The sequence below is a fragment of the Bubalus bubalis genome, chromosome 12, assembly GCF_019923935.1.
Source record: "Bubalus bubalis isolate 160015118507 breed Murrah chromosome 12, NDDB_SH_1, whole genome shotgun sequence".
Taxonomy (NCBI): Eukaryota; Metazoa; Chordata; class Mammalia; order Artiodactyla; family Bovidae; genus Bubalus; species Bubalus bubalis.
In genome coordinates, this window is record NC_059168.1 from 100482956 (window position 1) to 100502577 (window position 19622).

Consider the following 19622-nt stretch of genomic DNA (forward strand, 5'->3'; position numbering starts at 1 on the left):
CCTCTGCCTTCCTCCCTCGCCCTCTCCCGCTCTCCGCTTCCTTCGCCCGCCCCTGGGCGCCGCCGCCAGCCCGGAGGGTGCGGGGCGCCGGGCCCCCTCCAGCCCATCCCACCCCCGCGCACACTAACCCCAGGGGTGTGGGGGGAGCCCACACCGGGAGGGCCAAGTCGCGGGGCCCCCAGGCCTGCAGGGTCTCCCCGAGAAAGTTTGAGAAAGCGAAGCGTACAGGCCCGAAGGGCCTCGTGAGCCCACGTCGTGGAATTTCCACCGCTAATTGGGAATTACGCGTCCAAAAGGTCGACCCGTGTTTGCGAAACAGACGATTTTCATTAAAGTCTCGTGGACAAAAGGGAGCACGGCTCTACCATTTATGGATACAGAATTTGAAGTGATCTTTCTACACCATTCACCCCCCCACCCCCCAACACACACACAAACACTCTCCATCTTATCTACGGACCACGAAGAGGTCGTAAGAATTCTTAAGACTTCTGCGGGGAGAAAAGAGAAGTTCCACCGCATTTTAGGGAAGATTTTGAATGAGTCCAGGGCACTTGGAGGAGGGTCAGCTCGTGTTAAGTTCCTTCCGTAAAGCCTCAGAGCCCCAGAGCCCGGGCGGTTCACTTTTGCCCTCTTCCCATTCTACTCCCCTTTTCTTCTCTAATCCGCCCCCCACCCCTTTTTTCCCCTTTCCTGTGTGTCTTTGTTTTCTGTCCTAGTAAGGTGACAACTGGGGGAAAAAAAAAAAAAAACAAAAAAAACCCAAGAAACCAATTGACTATGATGAGTGGCCTTCATTTTGTAGCTTCAGGATGAAGCGGAAATTTATCTGACTTGGGCACTCGTGGCCCCAGACTAATGCCTTTCAGCAGAAAAGTTAATTGTACTTTAGGGATGTGAATCTGCTTACATTTGTCTGTCCTTTTTATTTAGGACTTAAAACAGGAGTAGAAATTAAAGCTCCTTTTAGAACAAGTGCCATCAGAGTTTTAACGTTTTTCTCTTTAAAATGAAGGAGAAATGAACAGGAGGCCTTGTTCATTGTCTCACCTATTTTTCTTTTCTCTCCAACTTTTTGACCTGAGGGTCTGCATGAAGTCACGTGCTCAGCTCAAACCATAAACACCAGTGGTACAGATGAAATCAGCTGGCCCTTCTTGCCATGAGACGTGTATATTGGCCGCCTGGGAGAAGGCGCATCCAGATGGAATGGGCTCACAAGATGTAGTGTTTAGAGGGAGAAGATGGTTTATTTGTCCCTAGAAGTTGGCATGTGAGCCGCCAAAATCATCTTTAGTTAATATGCTGCTTATTTTCCAAGTTGCTCAGAGTTCTGAGCACATGCTCATTTCCATCTGTAACGAGTTAGTCTTAGGCATCACCATCCATTTTGCAGATGATGCTTCAGGCAGGGTAGATGAATGGACTTTTGTAGCTGCAGAGATGGAGGAAGGTTTAGGTCACAGCACTGTTGTGACATTGTTTTGTATTCCCTGAGGGTAAACAGTAGATTTAGTTCTTACCTGGATGGCTTAATTATGGTTTTGTTTTTTTTTGGAGGTGAGGGTTTACAAAATCTAATGTGTCTTGAAACGACATTGACTCTCAAGTTTAAAAAAAAAAAGATTCTGATTACAGCAGACCACCTGGCATTAAGTCTCCATCTAGGAAGGTATCACTCTAGGAATTCTTTTCTGTTACTGAGTTTTCCTTCTTTCATTGTTATGTTTAATTGGAGAAAGTAAATGAAATCATTGTTTTGTAGTTGAGGAAATTTAACAGACCTAAGTGATCATTTCTTAAAGACTGGATGTGCTATTAGCTGCTTGGGAAAAATATTTCTAACATCTGGATAAGTAATCCAGCCTTTTTGTTTTTAACCGACATCCTAAATCAGTCAGTCAGTGTTTATTGACACAAACTGGGGGCCCAGGTGTCCCAAGTGCCCGAGAAAATCGAATATGATCAAGTTTTCCATTGAGAGTAAGTTCAGCCATATATGCAACTTGATCGTGCATCTATTGCTATTTAGGCCTAGCTGCCAAAGCAACAATTATTAAATGTTTACTGTATTCCAAGCACTGTTTGAGCATACTATATGATTTTATTTGCTTATTTCTCATGATAGCCCTTTGGTTGCTTCCATTTTATAGATGAAGAAAACTTGACGCATCTGAAAGTTAGAAAATTCGTCCAAGGTCACAGAGCCTGCAAGCAGTGGTGCTAGGCTTGAACCCTTGCTGTCTGGCCTCAAAAAACCCAGTTTTAGCCACTATATGCTTTACCAGCTATGACTGTTCATCTCCTTTGGAACTCTCTGTGGATGTTAAAATAGTATCTTCAGAAACACTCTAAAGCCTGAAACAGGGATTTTTTTTCTTTCTAATACTGATTAAAAATGACTACTTTTAGCAGTAAAATTTAAAATGTTTAAATGTTTATTAGAATAGCCGTACATCATTAAAAAATTCTTAAAGGTTAGTGAGAAGAAATTCTGTTCTTCATCCAGAAACCTCACTTGAGTTTCTTGCGTATCCTTTTAGAAACATTTTATGCACACATAGGCATTTATAGCATTTAACTTCCATGTTCCAGCTTTGCAAAAATGTATGTTTATAGGTGTATCTGTCCTTTATGGCCACACTGAACTTTACAATCTTAGGTCTACTTCAAGCACTGAATTTTCTGATTAATTTCTTCTCTCTCCTAGAGGTGTGAAAGAAAACGTGAACATTCGCCAACTGAATTCTTCCCCCCCAGTTTACTTTGATTTTTTCGTGTGTTTGTGTTTGTGTACACTGTGCATGAATCTTACATGTGGACGCGTTAGTTCTGTGAAGTGAACTCTTCGTGAACTGTCCGCATTTATTTTAAGGGCCCACTTTGAAACACTTCTATTCAGCAGTTAACTTTCTGGTGGAGGCTTTGTGTGGTGCCAGCCACACAGATACACTTTTAGAACTTCTGCCTCACAGAAGCTCATGCTCTCTTTCTAAATACTCTCTTCTGAGGTCATCAAATACTTCCCTTGTTTAGTAACAAAGAAAAATCTGAAGCTCTTTCTGTAACCAAATAGAAAGCCAGTCAGTCCTTTTCATTTGAGGGTTACATTGAAATTGTTGAGCATCAATGAGGTGACAGTTCTTTGGCACCAAGCACTTCATAGACATCCTCACTTCATTCTCATACTGATGCTATGAGGTTTCTAGAGAGGAGGAAGAAGAAGGGCCCCAGTTCAGTTGGGTAGGAAAAACATTTGAATTTGGAGTCAGGCGAACCCAGTTTTCTTCATGTCTCAACTTTTCTGCCTTCTTACCTCTAAGACCAAGAGAACAAACATTCTCTGGCCAGCCCACCTTCGAGGATTGTTTCTGAGGATCCAGGAGATGAGTCACAGGAAAGCTTTGAGACCAATGAAGTGCTAAGTGTATGTATTTATACTGATGTGAGGCTCCTTTGGGATGTCCTTAAATCCAGGCAGTATTATGGCTAGAATGTTGCCGAGGTCCTGTTCTCCTGGGAAGCACACAACTCCCAAGCTAGCCACCTGGCCCGGATGTCAGCCATCCTGCCAGTGAAGTGACTGGCATGTTGCTCCCTGAGCCTCGGTATTCTCATTTCTAATAAGGCTCATCGTAGTCCCTGCCTTCTTGAGTTGGGAGATTCACATCAGACATTTCATTTAAACTGTTTAGCACAGAGCAAGATGTTAGCAAATGTTAGCTGTTGTTAATTTAAATATTTCACGGTCTAAAATGTTGGCATTGCCAATTGCTGTAATGGCTGAAGTGTGATGATAGAATTTGAACTAAACCCACTCATAGTTTTTCTTGTTAAGAAAACAATTTGTTTCCAAGTTTGCTTTGATGCCTATAATTAATACTTCCTGTCCTTGGTTCTAAGGAAGAGTATCTTCTCTTCCTCTGACCGTTTCTTATTCCCATGGTCAATGTTTTAATTGTGAAAGAAAAACCCTGTTGGCAGGAATAGATGCCGTAGTTGGCATCTTATTTCTCATCTCTAGAGATGCATTTCCACAGCTCCAAACATGTGAAAACTGAAAATTTCGTACTACTTATTACCTTATTGTAAAATCAGGCCGCAATTTTATCAGCGTAATCACTGATCTGAAATAGAAACATGAAAAATTATTGATGGATAGGTTTTAAAAATGCGTAACATTGTACAGCATGGTGACTATAGTTAATAATGCTATATTGTATATTTGAAAATGACTTAGAGAGTAGATCTACGTTCTCCTCACAAGAAAAGTCATTTGTAACTGTGTATGGTGATGGATGTTAACTAGACTCCCTGTGGTAATCATTTCATAAAATGTGCATATATCAACTATGTTGTACACCTTAAATTTAGACAATGAGGTATGTCAATTCCATCTCAATAAAACTGGAAAAAATAAAACCAGAAGTATATGTAACCAAGAACCAAAGATCAGATGAGACATTGAAAGAATTTAACTTTTCCTCTGTAATGGTGATCTGGCATTGAGAGTGCAGAATCCTAACCACTGGACCACCAGGGAATTTTCGTGTTTTTTATTTTTTTTTTTAGTGGAAAAATTTTAAACCTGTAACAAAAGCAGACAGCATAGTGAAGTCCCTTGTACTCCTTGTCCATCTTTAATAGTTAACACTTATGGTGAGTCTTGTTTCTTGCCTAGGGAAGTTCCAAAGCTGTTTGGAAAAATAGCTTGCTAGTTGCTGACTTTTGAGAGACTTAACAGTATCCTCAGATACTGACAGTTGTTATTCTCTGAAATTGGCTTTCGAATGCTTCTGTCTTAATCCACACCTTCGATGCTTTGTTATAGTGTTAGATGGTGGAGATAGAGCAGACAGACAGAAGGAGGAGGAGGTACAGACTAGGAGACAAAGACAAGACAAGTTGAGACAGGAGAGGCGTAAAGAAAGATGAGAGAGAAGGAGGGGGTTAGGGGCTAGGACAGGGGCAGAGGGAGGGTGGGGGGAGGGGGACAAGAGATGCCGGAGTGGAAAAGGAAAAGAAAGAGCCAGACCTTGAGAGAGCAATGCTGAGACTGAGTGAGACTGACAGACAGGGAGCTGACGGAGGGGTTCCTGGAGAGAGAGCATGTGAGGCGCTTCACATCTGCTTCCATTTCCTGCCCTCTCAAGTACCCTCATAATAGAGGCTACTTAATGGGGTGTGGGGATTTCGTGCAGATAAAGTGCTTGACACAGTGCTGGCAGTCAGCAGGGATCAATAAGTACTAGCTGTTGTTCCCTTACATTCAGCTGCATAAATTTCAGCCTTATTACTCTTAAATTCTACCTAATCCCTATCAGTCTTATCAGTCCTCAAATTTAGCCAACAGTGCTATACATTGAATCCCTTAATTTAACTTAAAGATGGGCCATGAATAAATAGAGTCGACCATTGTGTTTTGGAGACAAAATACCTTTATCGGGGTTACATTCAGTTACTCCAATTTTTGTTGTTTGCTGTTCAATCCCTAAATTGAGTCCCACTCTGCAACCCCATGGACTGCAGCACACCAGGCTTCCCTGTTCTTCACTTCACCGGAGTTAGCTCAGATTCATGTCCATTGAGTCAGTGATGCCATCCAGCCACCTCATCCTCTGTCACCTTCTCCTTTTGCCTTCAATCTTTCTGAGCATCAGGTCTTTTCATTGAGTCGGCTCTTTGCATCAGGTGGCCAAAGTGTTGGAGCTTCAGTATCAGTCCTTCCAGTGAATATTCACGGTTGATCTCCTTTAGGATTGACTCCAATTAAAGTTATTCCAATAGTAATGGCCGATGAGACGTTCTAGGGAAATTGCCTTCATTGGGCAGCCTCTTCACTTCAGTCACTGGGTCTAAGTGACCCAGGAGCCTTGATGATGCTATAACAGAAAACAGGAAATGCGAAATGAGGGTTTACATACCCTCCCAAGCCTGGCAGGCAGAGGGGGAGGCTTTCAGTCTGTTGTAAATGGCCTGTGACAGAATAAAAAGGCTTTTAAGGTTAGTTGGCTCACTGTGGCCACTTTGACTCTGGGCCAGTCCGGGGACTCGGGGAACCTTCCCTCACAAACAAGAAGTCTGTGGAGGCATCTCGGCCTGTTAGGAGGCAGTAATGAATCCTGTTTCTTTTGAAAGCACAGAGAAAGGTACTTTCATGCTACACCTTGTTTTAGGTTCTTGGCTGTGGTGTAGATTCCATTTAAAAAGTTACTGTATTTCCTAAATCTTGCTAAATTTTCCTAGTTGGGTTGCATTTGCTTCTCATCTTTCCCGTCTGTCACTTCTGCTGTTCTTACTTAAGGTTGACAGGTCATTAAGGTGCACTCTTCAGTCATGACCTAATTTTTTTACCTTGCTGCCAAAGACAAACAAATGCAGGATGTTCTTACAACTGAGTTCATTCTACGAAACCCTGAGCCGGGCTGAGTCATATTAGGCAGGTGAGACTGAAGACTGTGAGAAGAACGCTCCATCTGTGCCCTAGAGGAATTTACATTATTTTGGTAACAATAATAAGGGATGATTACCCTTTGTTGCGGTGCCCTGGTGCCAGGCTCCATGCCCGCATCCGTACGGAGAACATCTTCACCCGCATGTATGCGTTGACCCCGCCTGACGGCCCGACTCGGTTTTGAAGCCATTGTGCAGTTGAGAAACTGAGGCTCAGAAATTAGTATCTTAAAGACATGGTGGGCTGAGATTTGAACAAGGCTTGTGCACCCTGGAGCCCAGGCTTAGTGTCCCACTAGGGACATGGGGGCAGATTCCTCACGGCGCCCTTAACGGACATCAGGTCCTTCCCGAGTGTGAGGCGAACCGGAAGTAATCACCCAGAGGTGAGGGGTGGGGAGGCAGAAGGACCAGTCAGGTTTCCTGGAGATGGTGCCGCCGGGAGGATGAGAAGGGACTAGGCATTCCAGGGGGCATGACTGGCCCTGGCCAAGGTGCTCACCGCTGAGACAGCAATGGGGAACCGACGGGGGCATATGGGAGGAGGCTGAATGAAGAGCAAGCGTCCTGGGGGAAGATGGTCCTTCTGGAGCTCGGACTCCTCCCGCAGAGGTGGCAGCAGCCCCCGCCGGTGTCTGAGGGAACAGTGTCTCCTACATTGTCGGCCAACTGCCAGCTTCCCCGTGAGGCACAGGATAGCCCTGTGCCTCACATCGCCTCAGCTGACCGCGCCAATAAACGTGACCGAGGCCCACAGGGAGGGCCGCCTCCCAAGCTTTCTCTTCGGCTTCTCGGCCGGCGGCCGTCTTGGTGGATTTTAACAGAAGAGCGACGTGGGTCAGATGTGCGTTTTTTCAGGAAGACCGCTCTGGTGGCAGTGCGGAGGTGGAACGAGGGGTCAGATCAAAGCTGGGAACCAGTCTAGGGTGTGGAAAATACAGGTTTGCTGAGAGATTTGGGAGGAAAAGCGGCCAGGCTGTGGGTGTGCGCTTACCGGGTTGAGAGGGAGAGGGGTGTGAATGTTGGGCTCAGAATGGTGTGGAGGTAGTACAGTCTTCTTTTGTGGGTCCTTGTACTCCATTTTTAGTCATCGTAGACTTCATTGACAGTAGATTCTTAGAAAGTGACACGAAATTCCTTTGTTTTCGCTTTCTGGTTGAGCGAAGGGGGACAGGGGACTGTATCTTCAGAAGAGTTAGTATCCGAACTGCCTATCGGGACAGAGGTTAGGATGGAGAATTCTGTTTTCTAAAATTGACTGCCTAGGAGTATCACAATATAAAAAGGTTCTCAGCAATAGTTACACCTTGGGCCAATTTAAATAACTTGTTAAAAAACTTTTTTTATTTTTTAAAGGGGATTTCTCTGGAAGCCCATCTAATTTATTGCCTAGAACACCCCTAGATGGGAAGTAATGGAAAGAAAATTATTAGTTCTTTTTACTTAAGAAGAAAGAAACTTGCATAATCTGGACTTCACACGAACTTACAGCGGCCCCCTTTCTAGGCCTGTGTCTCTGTCGGGTTGCTGGGGTTCTGCTGAACTACATCAGTAGTGTAGACGTGGACCTGCAAGGCCCTTGGGGTCTGGGATGACATTCAGAGGCTCCATGTCCTTGGATGGAAAAATATTTAAGACTATTTCACTAAGTGCTAACTGAAAATTAGTATTTTATCTTTTTTTTAATAAATGTATATAACCACAGTAATATTAGCAGTGCTTGTGACTTTGCCAGCAGTAGAACTCAGATATTTTCATATTATATAACAATTGTGATTATTACCTAAACTCATCACTACTTTGAAATGACAGCTACTACTGGAGCTTGCAATTTAATGTGTTAATAAAGGAGCGTATATTTAATGCATAGTAGAGAAACACCGTATTACAGATTTCTTTCAAAAGATACTTTGAGGACTGTTTCAGTACAGTTGTTCTCTGCAGTGCTCCATATGTATTTGATGTGTTTGCAGACTTTATTCTGAGGAGTAAAGTCAGAATATTCTGCATCACCACAGGGCCCACAGCACAGCAGAGATGAAGCCCCCTCCCTGAGTAGGCTTGATGTGTCAGGCTGGCCTTGGGTCCCTGTGTTAATCAGGCTTCTCTTGCTGGGCATGGTCTCGTTCAGAGTCTACTTCTTCCTAACCCTGTTTCCCCCCTTGACAACTCCTGGTAGTCCATGTCTGTGTCCTTAAAAATTAATGCACAGGACAGCGCTTGTCTTCTGTTAGACTTTTTGCTTTGAGGGTGTGTATATTTTCCTGAATGGGTGTTTCTCCTTCAAGGAGCAGAGGCTGTGTTCCTTGCATCCTTACCTCGTTGCCCTACCCTTGCTCCCCAGCAGCTGACACACAGTGTTTTGGGGGCGCTGGGAACATTGTGTTCAGAGTGTGAAGTTAATGCCAAGGCTGTATTCAGCCTAACTTGTTTTTTACGTTTAACTGCTCTGGGTGAGGGTGTAAATTACAAAATAAAGGACCATGTAGAATGTAGATAAAATGACTTTCATCGAGTTCAGATTGTGGGAAATCATCCTTTTCCTCTAAGCTCATATTATAAAAAGTTGTATCAGACTGTTATAAACTGACTTGAGAATAGTCTGAGCATGATCTCATCGGTTGGAACTGAGTGTGAAATAAAACACGAAGCCGTCCCTCTTTTTTGAAGGATCTGTTTTATAGATTTTTAAATTACAGAGATTCCTTGAACTGGAGGATCATAATGAAGGGCCCACAAAGGAAATAAGACTAAAGCGACCGGGGTTTAAATAATGGAATGTGAGCAAAAGTAAAGGGGGTGTTTATCACGTGCGACATGCCCTGTCCTCCTCCCCCCCCACCCCCCCCACCAGAGCCATGAGGTGGACAGAAATGACTGCCACATAGCCCGGCTATCTGACTCGAGCAGGAACCGTGAGCTTGCACGATCACCAAGAAGAAGGTGGGAAGCTTCCCTGGGATGTTTTTCCTGGAGGTGAAGCCTCCCTTTCCCTCCCCTTCCACCCCCTCCTCACTTGTATCCCCTCCCCTCTGCCCCTCCCACGTCCCCCCTCCCCCAACTCCTATCCCCTCCCGCTTTGGGACTGAAGTAGCCTGTTCCCCTCCTCCTTGGCAGTGGCAGCTTTAGCAGCAGCCCCTGAGAGTCTAGACCAGACATGCCATATGGGAGAATCTTTTGTAAACATTTTTGATCAGTGACTCACAACTTTTAAGAAAGGATTATTTTTGTATAAAATGATCTTTAAATTATACTTTAAAGACCCAAGCTCTTTTCTTCGAATGCCGTCCAAATAAGTTAATCACTCGCAGATCCAGTGAACTCTGTGGCATCGTTCTTACAGACTTTTTAGTTTGTTGTCACAGTTGGAGCCGTAACTTTGGAGCACGTTTAGATAGCACCATTCTTGGTATTCAACTGGCTAATTAATTACTTTTCCTGAGTTTTGTGGGTGAGTGGAAACCTTTTCATGAAGGATATGGTAATAACAAAAGGATTTCCAATGAGGTGAGAGGCATTCTTGAAGATAAAAATCTTAAATATTTTAAAGCTATGACTCAGGATGCCGCAGAAAATGTTAAACTAACGTTTTTAAGAAGAATAGATGCAAGGATTTCTTTATCCGTTGGCAGAACAGAAGAGAGGAGCTATTTTGGGCATCATTTTTTTAATGAGTCCTTTGAGCTCCTTTAAGGGTCCATCCGGGGACTGGCAGGAAGTTCATGTATTAGGCAAGAAAGATTTAAGTACATTCTGCAACTTGGGCCTTGTAAGCTGTGATCATTTTTAAGGTTGACGAGCATCGTTCACTATGAAATGAAGCAAGGAACTTGGCATTTATACATTGTGAGTCAATTTTGACATCAGCCTGGATTGGGAATTGACTGGAAGGTTTTGGTGTTGGACTGTGGCTGCACTTCAGCGTCTCGATCCAGAGGCATGCATGAGCAATACTTCCCTTTGGGCTTGGGCCATTAATTTGTGGAATGGAGCAAGAACTGGAGAGGAAAATCAAGAGGCTGCCTTGGATTTCCTGACGTCCTGTTGAATCAAAAAGCAGTGGGAGGCCCTTTCCTTCCTGACAGAGAGGCCTCATCCCCTCACATGAAGTTCTCAGCATCTGTCTCCATGTGAGGGACAGTCCCCCTTTAATAATCCACACTTTAAATCGATAGTCACCCCCGGGCCGGTGTCTGTGTTCTGCCCATTCCAGGTGTTTTCCAGGCCACTTCCCCCGATTATGTAACTTTGATCAAATCCAGATGCTGCAGAATGTTTGATAGAAGAGGTCAGATGGCCTTTGAGAAGAAAAGCATTTCTGTATTCATGACTCTGGTTTAATTTCCTGTGTAGCCCTGGTCTGCCAGAGTCGTGTGCTCACGCCCACGAGGTTGGGATCCTGCAGGGAAACGCACATGGACTTTTTCAGGACCGAGAGAGAAGAGTCCATCCTCCTCCTGTGTACTTTTCCATGTTAGATGATCAATTATATAAGCGTCAGCTGGCTTCTTGATGACCATTTTTCTATTCTTGTAATTGTTCTCTGGTTATAGAAACAATTCACATTCATGATGAGAAGTATGCCAGGATATAGAAAAGAAAAAAGAAAACTTAAAATGTTTGTAATCCCACCACCCTGTGTTAAACTACTGTTAATGGTACTGTTGACAACTACCATGCATTAACTACTGTTCACATTTTGGTGTAGTTCCTTCTGGACTTTTTTCAATTTTTATAAAATTATGATTGTTATAGTATGTTTCCAAGTTGTTAGATATGTTTTTCCAAAAATATTTTGAATGACATTATGACTATATTCTATTTTATGGATGGACCACAAAGTAACCTATCTTGAATGGATAAATATTTTGTGCTTTTCCTTTTTGGTGCTGTTATTTTAAAAATCAGTACATACAAATCATTGGAGAAGGAAATGGCAACCCAATCCAGTATTGTTGCCTGGAAAGTTCCATGGACAGAGGTGCCTTACGGGCTACAGTCAGTGGGTTCTCAAAGAGTCAACACAGCTGAGTGACTGAGCATATACAAATCATTGTTTGGGTCTCCTGGGATAAATTCCTCGAGGTATATCTAAGGTGATGGAATTCTTCAAAGACTCAGTTCAGTTCATGTTTCCAGTTTTTCTCCTAAAATGTTCCAGCAGTGTCTACATCACCTACTAGCATTGTATGAGAATGCCCATTTCATTGAAGTTTTACACTGTTAGACTCCAGAAAATGTCCCTGCCCAACATGACAGAGAATTGGCCTTTCTTTGATTACAAGAAAGGTTAACATGTTTTCCTTGTTTAGTAGTAATTTAAATTTTCTGTGCATTGCTTATTCATAGTTTTGGTATGTTTTTCCATAGTGGGAGTGTGTATGTTAGTCGCTCAGTCATTTCCGACTCTTTGTAACCCCATGGACTGCGGCTCGCCAGGCTCCTCTGTCCATGGAATTCTCCAGGCAAGAATACTGGAATGGGTTGCCGTTTTCCTTCTCCATTTTTCCATGGAGGAGGGTTTATCTTTTCCCTTTTGATTTGCAAAAGTTCTTTTATGGTAAGGATCCTTTGCCTAATAAGTCTGCTTAATATTAACGACCATAGATGCTCTTATGACTTACTTTCACTTAACTGACTCACTGCAGCGTGGAGCAGCCTGGCTCCCTTCATAACACACGCCTCTCTGGTGCCCACAGAGTCGAGCAGCCGCTCCTCTGCCACATTCTGCTCCCACCCCCTGAGTCACAAGCACACCCAGAGCCACTTGTATTTCTTCCCACGTCCCTTTTTTTCAGATATACTTGTTTTATTACTCGGTTCATATAAAACCAGTGAAATCCAAATGTGAAGAGATTTGTCTATGGAAATTTAGGTCAGTGTTTTAGAGAGACTATAAATGCAGGTGTCTTTTAAAAAAATTGTTTCAGGACTAAGTGTGAGTGACACAACTGTGAACAGTTGGAAGGGATTGTACTGGGATTTTATATCGAGTGGCCCACCCTCTTCCTCCACCTGCAGGAATGTATAGCTGGAACTGAGATGAGGCATCGTGGGTAGGATGGTAAGACAGCATCCAGCTCTAATCACACACCCACCCTCAGGACAGTCCTCAGCCCTGTTGTCAAGACTAGCAAATCAGTGTACATTCAGGCAGGGCTAGGGGATCTCATGTTTTAATTTTCAAGAATGCCCTGCTTTAACCAGCTTTTTTGGTTGATTGGTCAGCCTCTGATCACAATGGCACTAGATATGCTTTTAGAGCTATTTATATTGTAAGTACTCAGAGAACAGGGCCTAACACATCTCACTAAGCCTTTTGCACATTCTAGGAAATGGTAGCGTCACAAGACCCTCTTCCTTGAAATTCTCTTTGCCCTCATGATTCACAGGATGAAATACCAAGCGCAGTGGTGATGTAATTTGGGACTTACTCTTTAGAAAAACAATTCCTGAAGACTCACTGTAGTCAGTAGTACAAAAACTAGGATAGAAAGGGCTTCTTCTTTATGTTCTGTTGGTTTATTTCAGAGATTGTTTAAAGACTGTTTGTTTCTGAAAGCTCTCCAGTCATGTTTGTGGAAGGTTAGCCTGGTCTCAGATACTGTAGGTGCCTCTAGTGTGTCCTTTGAAGTGACTACTGGAAAACCGTGACCACCCCAGAGACGGGTGTCATTCCCCAAGAAGACATGTTTGGGTCCTCCAAATCCATAAAAAGGAAAAACTGAAACAATTTTGTTTTCTTGCTTTTGGCATAAAGTTAGAATTTCCCACTTTCCTCCTTTTTAAAAGTTTGATTTCTTACTGTAGTGTCCTTAAATGAGTATCGGATTTCACCCCATAATATTCTACAACTGTAAAGATCTACTTGGAGTAGATTTGCTGCCTTGAAATAAACTGTGGAGAGTTTGAACGTAGTTTGAGAAAAAAAAAAAAAAATAGAAGAAACTTCAGGAAGAAATACTAACTGTGTTTAACCCCTTAGTGGGTAATAATCACACTTTCCTAACATAAAAGATGTTGATTGGTTTTCAACTTTTAGAATATACCTAGGTGATGGCACCCCACTCCAGTACTCTTGCCTGGAAAATCCCATGGATGGAGGAGCCTGGTAGGCTGCAGTCCATGGGGTCTCGAAGAGTTGGACACGACTGAGCGACTTCCCTTTCACTGTTCACTTTCATGCATTGGAGAAGAAAATGACAACCCACTCCAGTGTTCTTGCTGGAGAACCCCTGGTGGGCTGCCGTCTCTGGGGTCACACAGAGTCGATCACGACTGAAGTGACTTAGCAGCAGCATAGACAAAAATGGAAGACTTTGTTGACAAAATAGAAGAACAGAACTTTTACACAAAGTAAAAGAAAATGAAAAGAAGTCCTACTTGGAGTGTGTATGTGGGGAAGTAGGGGTAGGTAGAAGGAAGGGTAGGATGTTAATATCCTTATCTTGTGAGGTAAATCATTGAGAGATACTGACTCTAGCAAGGAGAACAGGAAATTAAAGTGGAAGTCGGTTACTGAAAATAGAAAGGTAAGTTGTAGAGCCTGGTGTGGGAGAGGGAGGGGCAGTTGTAATGATAGGACAGCTTGTGTTTAGAGAGATGGAGGGGATCACCAAAATAAGGCAGCTGTTACCTCTGGGTAACGGAAGAGTGGGATGGAAAATGTTTGTCCTTCATTATAAGCCCTTCCACGCTATTTGATTTTTAAATTATGTATGTATGTTTCATACATTTGAAAACGTTTTAAAGCAGGAAGCTTTTGCTCCATATTATAACATAAATTAGCAATGGCAAAGAGGTGTGAGGATGGACCGTCTCTTTCTCATATAATTCATTTTGAGTTAAAGAACTTAAAGTTTAAACCGTTTGGCAGCAGTAAGTAGTTACCTCTCAGGAATGTAAATGCTTAGGATTTTTCACAAGATTTGGGAATGGAAGAGTCCCATTTTTTAACCCCCCTTTTTATTAGTAAGTAGTATGTACGGATGTTAAGAAGTAAAAGTAAACCAGGAATGTATTATGTTGGAAACACAGACTTTGCTCCTGATAATGAAACTTTTTTCCCTGTTTCTTCTCTTTCTCTTCCAGAAGCCCTTCAGAGGCCAGTAGCATCTGACTTCGAGCCCCAAGGTCTGAGCGAAGCAGCTCGTTGGAACTCTAAGGAAAACCTTCTTGCTGGTCCCAGTGAAAATGACCCCAACCTTTTCGTTGCACTGTATGACTTTGTGGCCAGTGGGGATAACACTTTAAGCATAACTAAAGGTAAAGGAGCTGTGGGCAGCTGCCGGTGGTTGCAGGAGACAGAGATCAGGGGAAATGTGGCTTGACTGGCCACACCTTTGCTTGCTGAAAGAGCTGTTTGAAGTGCAGAGAGAGCCAGAAAAACTAAGAGCATCTTTATGAGAGTCACTTTTCCTTCAGGAGAAAAGTTCTTGTATAGTTCTTAGCAAAAGCAGAGCTTTCTCTATTTTGTATTGAAAAAAACATCTGGACCAAACACTGAAAACCCCCCTTTTTTTTTTTTTAAGAAAAAGTATTTTTCTACAAAAAGCTTGCTTATATTAGAAACTAGGTCACTTGAATAATAGATTTATAAAAACAGTAGCTATGTATTTATCTACATATTCACTGTAAACAGGAAACTGTGTACTCATACAGTTCTAAATGCATATATTTATATGGACCTGTTAAAATGAAGTAGGTATTTAGGAATTTGAAGATTTTTTTTTTAGTAATCACAGAAGAGTGAATGAAAACAAACGTGTTAGCTTTTAAAACTGATGTGTCCAGTTCGGGTGTTTTTCTTCTAAGGTGAAAAGCTCCGGGTCTTAGGCTACAATCACAATGGGGAGTGGTGTGAAGCCCAAACCAAAAATGGCCAAGGCTGGGTCCCAAGCAACTACATCACACCGGTCAACAGCCTGGAGAAGCACTCCTGGTACCACGGGCCTGTGTCCCGCAACGCCGCTGAGTACCTTCTGAGCAGTGGGATCAACGGCAGCTTCTTGGTTCGGGAGAGTGAGAGTAGTCCTGGGCAGAGGTCCATCTCACTGAGATACGAAGGAAGGGTGTACCACTACCGAATCAACACTGCTTCTGATGGCAAGGTAGGTGGCCCTAGGCAGGGATAGCGATGGGCCGGGGCGGGGGCCAGAGAACCTGCCACTGGGCTGCTAAGTTCTTGCAGCAAAGCAAGCAGATGTTTGAAACAGCAGGCATCATCCCACTAACCTGGTCAAAGATCCTCTGTGGAGGAGCAGTCGTGTGCAGTTAGAGGTCCGCAGCGTGATGTGCTCTCATTGTCCTCCTGGAGTGGTGTGGTCAGCAGTTTCATAAGACAGGTGGACTGTCTGTTGAGTTGTGGGCATACTTCTTACATTAAGACTCTCCCTTTTTAGAAAATCTCTTGTTATAGTAATTTATCCTTAGTGAGAATTCACACAATAGATGATTATTTTTAAAGTGAAAGATCACCTTAATAGTACCTCTCCAAAACAAGTGTGGTACGTGGCCTTCTTCCTGTCGATAAAATCACATGTATGTGTAATATTTTAAAATAAACATGGGAGGGTTCAAGTCCCTGTCTAGGTACCAAAAAATAAATAAACAAAATAAAAGGTCTCTTAAAGTAAACATGGGATCACATTATACCTATATATTTCCAAACCTGAGCTATAGTTTTGTAAAGGAGTTGATATATATGGTTTCTTGATCTTCCTATAAACAGTCATTAAGAGTCCATGAAGGGAAAGGAGAAATTAACATTTACTGAGTTCTTGCTATTCTTTTAAACCTCACCTTAGTCCTCAAGACAGATAGTGCTTTTATCTGCATTTTTGCATTAAGGAAATGAAGGTTTGAAAGTGAAAGTCACTTAGTTGTGTCTGACTCTTTGTGACCCCAGGGACTAGACAGTCCTTGGAATTCTCCAAGGCCAGAATACTGGCATGGATAGCCTTTCCCTTCTCCAGGGGAGCTTCCCAATCCAGGGATTGAACGCAGGTCTTCCGCATTGCAGGCAGATTCTTTATCAGCTGAGCCACAAGGGAAGCCCAAGAATACTGGAGTGGGTAACCTATCCCTTCTCTAGCTGATCTTCCTGACCCAGGAATCAAACTGGGGTCTCCTGCATTACAGGCGGATTCTTTACCAACTGAGCTATCAGGGAAACCCCCAGTGAAGGTTTAGAGGGATAAAATTTCTTTGTTGAAGATCACATAGTGAGTCATCGATGGAACCAGGGTCAGATTCCACTGTCTGCTTCACGCTGTCATTGAGGGTGTAGATAGGTGGATTGTCGGCATGGGTCCACATGGTGTATGTATTTTTTAATAACGTGTAATGCATGCATATGGTTTAAAAACAACAACAAAAAGAAAATCAATTGCCATGAAACATAATTGTGTCCCCTAATTCAGTTCCCCTGCCCAGAGGCAACCACTGTGACCAGTTTCTCCCATAGTTCCCCTGGGTATACTTGTTTATACTTTTTAAGAAACACAAGTGATCCATAATCTACACTGTTCCGCATCTTGCTTTCCCAATCTAATAATATATTTTGGAGATTGTTTTATGGCAGCACATTCAGAGCTGCCTCATTCTTCTTATTGACTACATAGTATGGATGAACCGTCATTTTTTTAAGCAATTCCCTGTTGGCCAGTTTTTAGGCCGTTTCCAGTCTTTTGCTATTATAATACCGTTATGAGGTGGATTTCAAGCCTTTAAAAAAAAAAATCTCGGCTTCCTGTAAAAAAAAAAAGCTTTACACCACCATCCCATATACACACTAGTAACAGAAGGTTCAGGAAACCCTACTCATTACTCTTACTGTATGTAATGCACTCTGATATTTTGTATACCATTCTGTTCTGTTTCATTTTAAAACATTCTGGACATAATCCACTAAATTTATTCCATAGACCCCACTGGTGGGTCATGACCAGCATTTTGAAATTACACTGCACATACTTCTTTGTGTACAGTCCAATTTATGCAAGATAAGTTACTAGAACTGATTGAAGGTTATGCGTATCTAAAACTTGTATAGATGGTGCCAGATTACTTTCTTTAGGAATTGTGCAGATGCATTTTCTCACCAGCAGTGTTGTGAGAGCATGTTCCCTTTCTCCTCCTCAGCAGTATGTTCTCAGACTTGCAAAAACCTCTCTATCGCTGACTGGTTAAGATGATACCTCATTATATTTACTATACCTGTGCTTCCTAAATTCATCTTTTCTTATACATTTGAAGTATACCAAATTTACATTTGTATTTAGGTATATTCTCTTTCATTGGTCTGTCTGTACATATACCAATACCAGACTTTTTAATTGTATGACTTTATATTTTAATATCTGGTGGGGCTAGTCCTTTTTTTTTGGCCAAACCTCGGCAGCAAGCAGGGATCTTAGTTCCCTGACCAGGGATCAAACCCATGCCCCCTGCATTGGAAGGCAGAGTCTTAACCATTGGACCAACCAGGGAAGTTCCTAGTCCCCTTTTCTTAATCTTGCTAGCATCTTCACGGCTATTCTCACACATTCATTTGTACCATATAGACGCACAGTACGTGTCTTTTTTCAGTGTTCTCCTCTGATGTTTTTCTGATCCTTTCCGTCACCGCCCATGTCTTTACACCAGCACCGGAGTCTGCACGACAAACAGCGTAGTCTGCTGTTGGCGGGCGACCAGGGTGCAGCCTCATCGGCATGCTCCGCAGGCCATTGTTCTCAGCCCAGCTGTGGAGCCAGGTCCTTCCACTCCATGGGTGCATTCCAGGGTGCTGGACCCTTTGCAACCGTGCCTTCAGGCCGCAGGGGAGCCTTTTCAGTGAATTAGAACCGAGTGCACCACCCATGGTGGGGAGGTGATTTCCTGGAGCTGACAGCTTGCTTCCCATCTGTGCTGTTTACCCAGGGCGAGCCATGCTGCACTGCAGTAATCAGGCGAGGTCTGTACTGAACGGGATAATGGTTTCTTTTCCCTGGAGTTGTTTAATCAGCATCCTTGGAACAGATGCAGGGCAGGCATGATCTAGTTTGACAACTTATTAGCTGGGGGTTGGTCTGAAATATTGTTAAAGTGGGGGAGAGAGCAAGGCCTGCGTGGATACATAATCTGCAGCATTTGAAAGTCGTCTAACGAGGAAGCCCAGCTCCCTGTCTGGAAGCTGATGTGTGCCAGGTGGGTTCCTTTCATTCCAGGTAGTCCATAGGGAGCTGACCAGGCAGTGTCCACTGCTGGGCAGCTCATGAGCGTGTCCTAGGTTTCTTGAGCCCCCTCCCCTCCTCCGCAAAGACTCTCTGTTCAGCTGTCCCAGCACCTGGAGACTTCTCAGCCCATGGGGTCATCAGGTCACACTCAAGGGGACTCCGTTGGGTGGGGTTGTATTCCTGGAATGAGTGGAACAGCCTCAGAGTCGGAGGGAGGGGGAGGTATTACAGCGGCGCGTGGGACAACGTGGCTCGGCACTGAAAAACGCTGCTCGCATAGCAGAGCTTTGATGCAATCCTTTTTGGATTTTGAAGGGGAAAATTTAAAGTTTGGTGGGAGGAATAGGCCAGGGTTGAATAAGTTTCATTCTTATTTTCAAATTAGCTAATCTTTAGAAAACAACTGAATTTTTAGAAGATTCTTCTCTCAGGCCCCAAAGGATTTCTTTCTGCCTCCACCCTCTTGGCTCTGGTTTCAGCAGCCCTTGTGGCTGGTCAGTCAGCCTGGGGGCCCAGAGCCCAGGACTCCAGGAGTTTCAGGCTAGCCTCTTGGAAGGGCCATACCAAACAGCCATTGCTATTTCCTGGGTGTCCTGTGAGGCTTAACAATCTCCAGATACCCTGGGATTTGGTTTTTGTTCTTGATGCTTTCTTAAAGTCTGGAACCCTCTGCCAACAGAATTAAAGCGGAATTAAAGGCCGCTGTTCCTCCTCCACCACCCACCCCCGTCATTCTCCCGTTGTTTGGTTATTTGTGTCTCTATCTTTCTTACTTGGGGGGATGCCACTGCCAAGCCCCACAGTTCCTCACAGCCCTCGGTAAGAGTCCTTCCTTCCTTTCTTCAACGAGCCGCCCAGTTGGCGTTTATTTTTGTGGGCTGCTGAAGTCACAGATTCGGAGTTGGCAGGAGCAGAATCTGGGCTTAGCTTTAGCAGAGGTGGCATGACGGG

General features: G+C 43.5%; 1 protein-coding gene across 4 annotated transcripts in view; it reads left to right on the forward strand.

Moving 5' to 3' along the window:
* The window catches only part of ABL1 (ABL proto-oncogene 1, non-receptor tyrosine kinase), a 145771-nt gene that overhangs the window by 97680 nt on the left and 28469 nt on the right, over window positions 1-19622 (forward strand). For all 4 annotated transcript variants that reach the window (XM_006043302.4, XM_044926452.2, XM_025261858.3 and 1 more), the window contains exons 2-3: window positions 14545-14718; window positions 15268-15563. In XM_006043302.4, the coding sequence (XP_006043364.3) occupies window positions 14545-14718; window positions 15268-15563 (470 nt within the window). The remainder of the gene's footprint in view (window positions 1-14544; window positions 14719-15267; window positions 15564-19622) is intronic.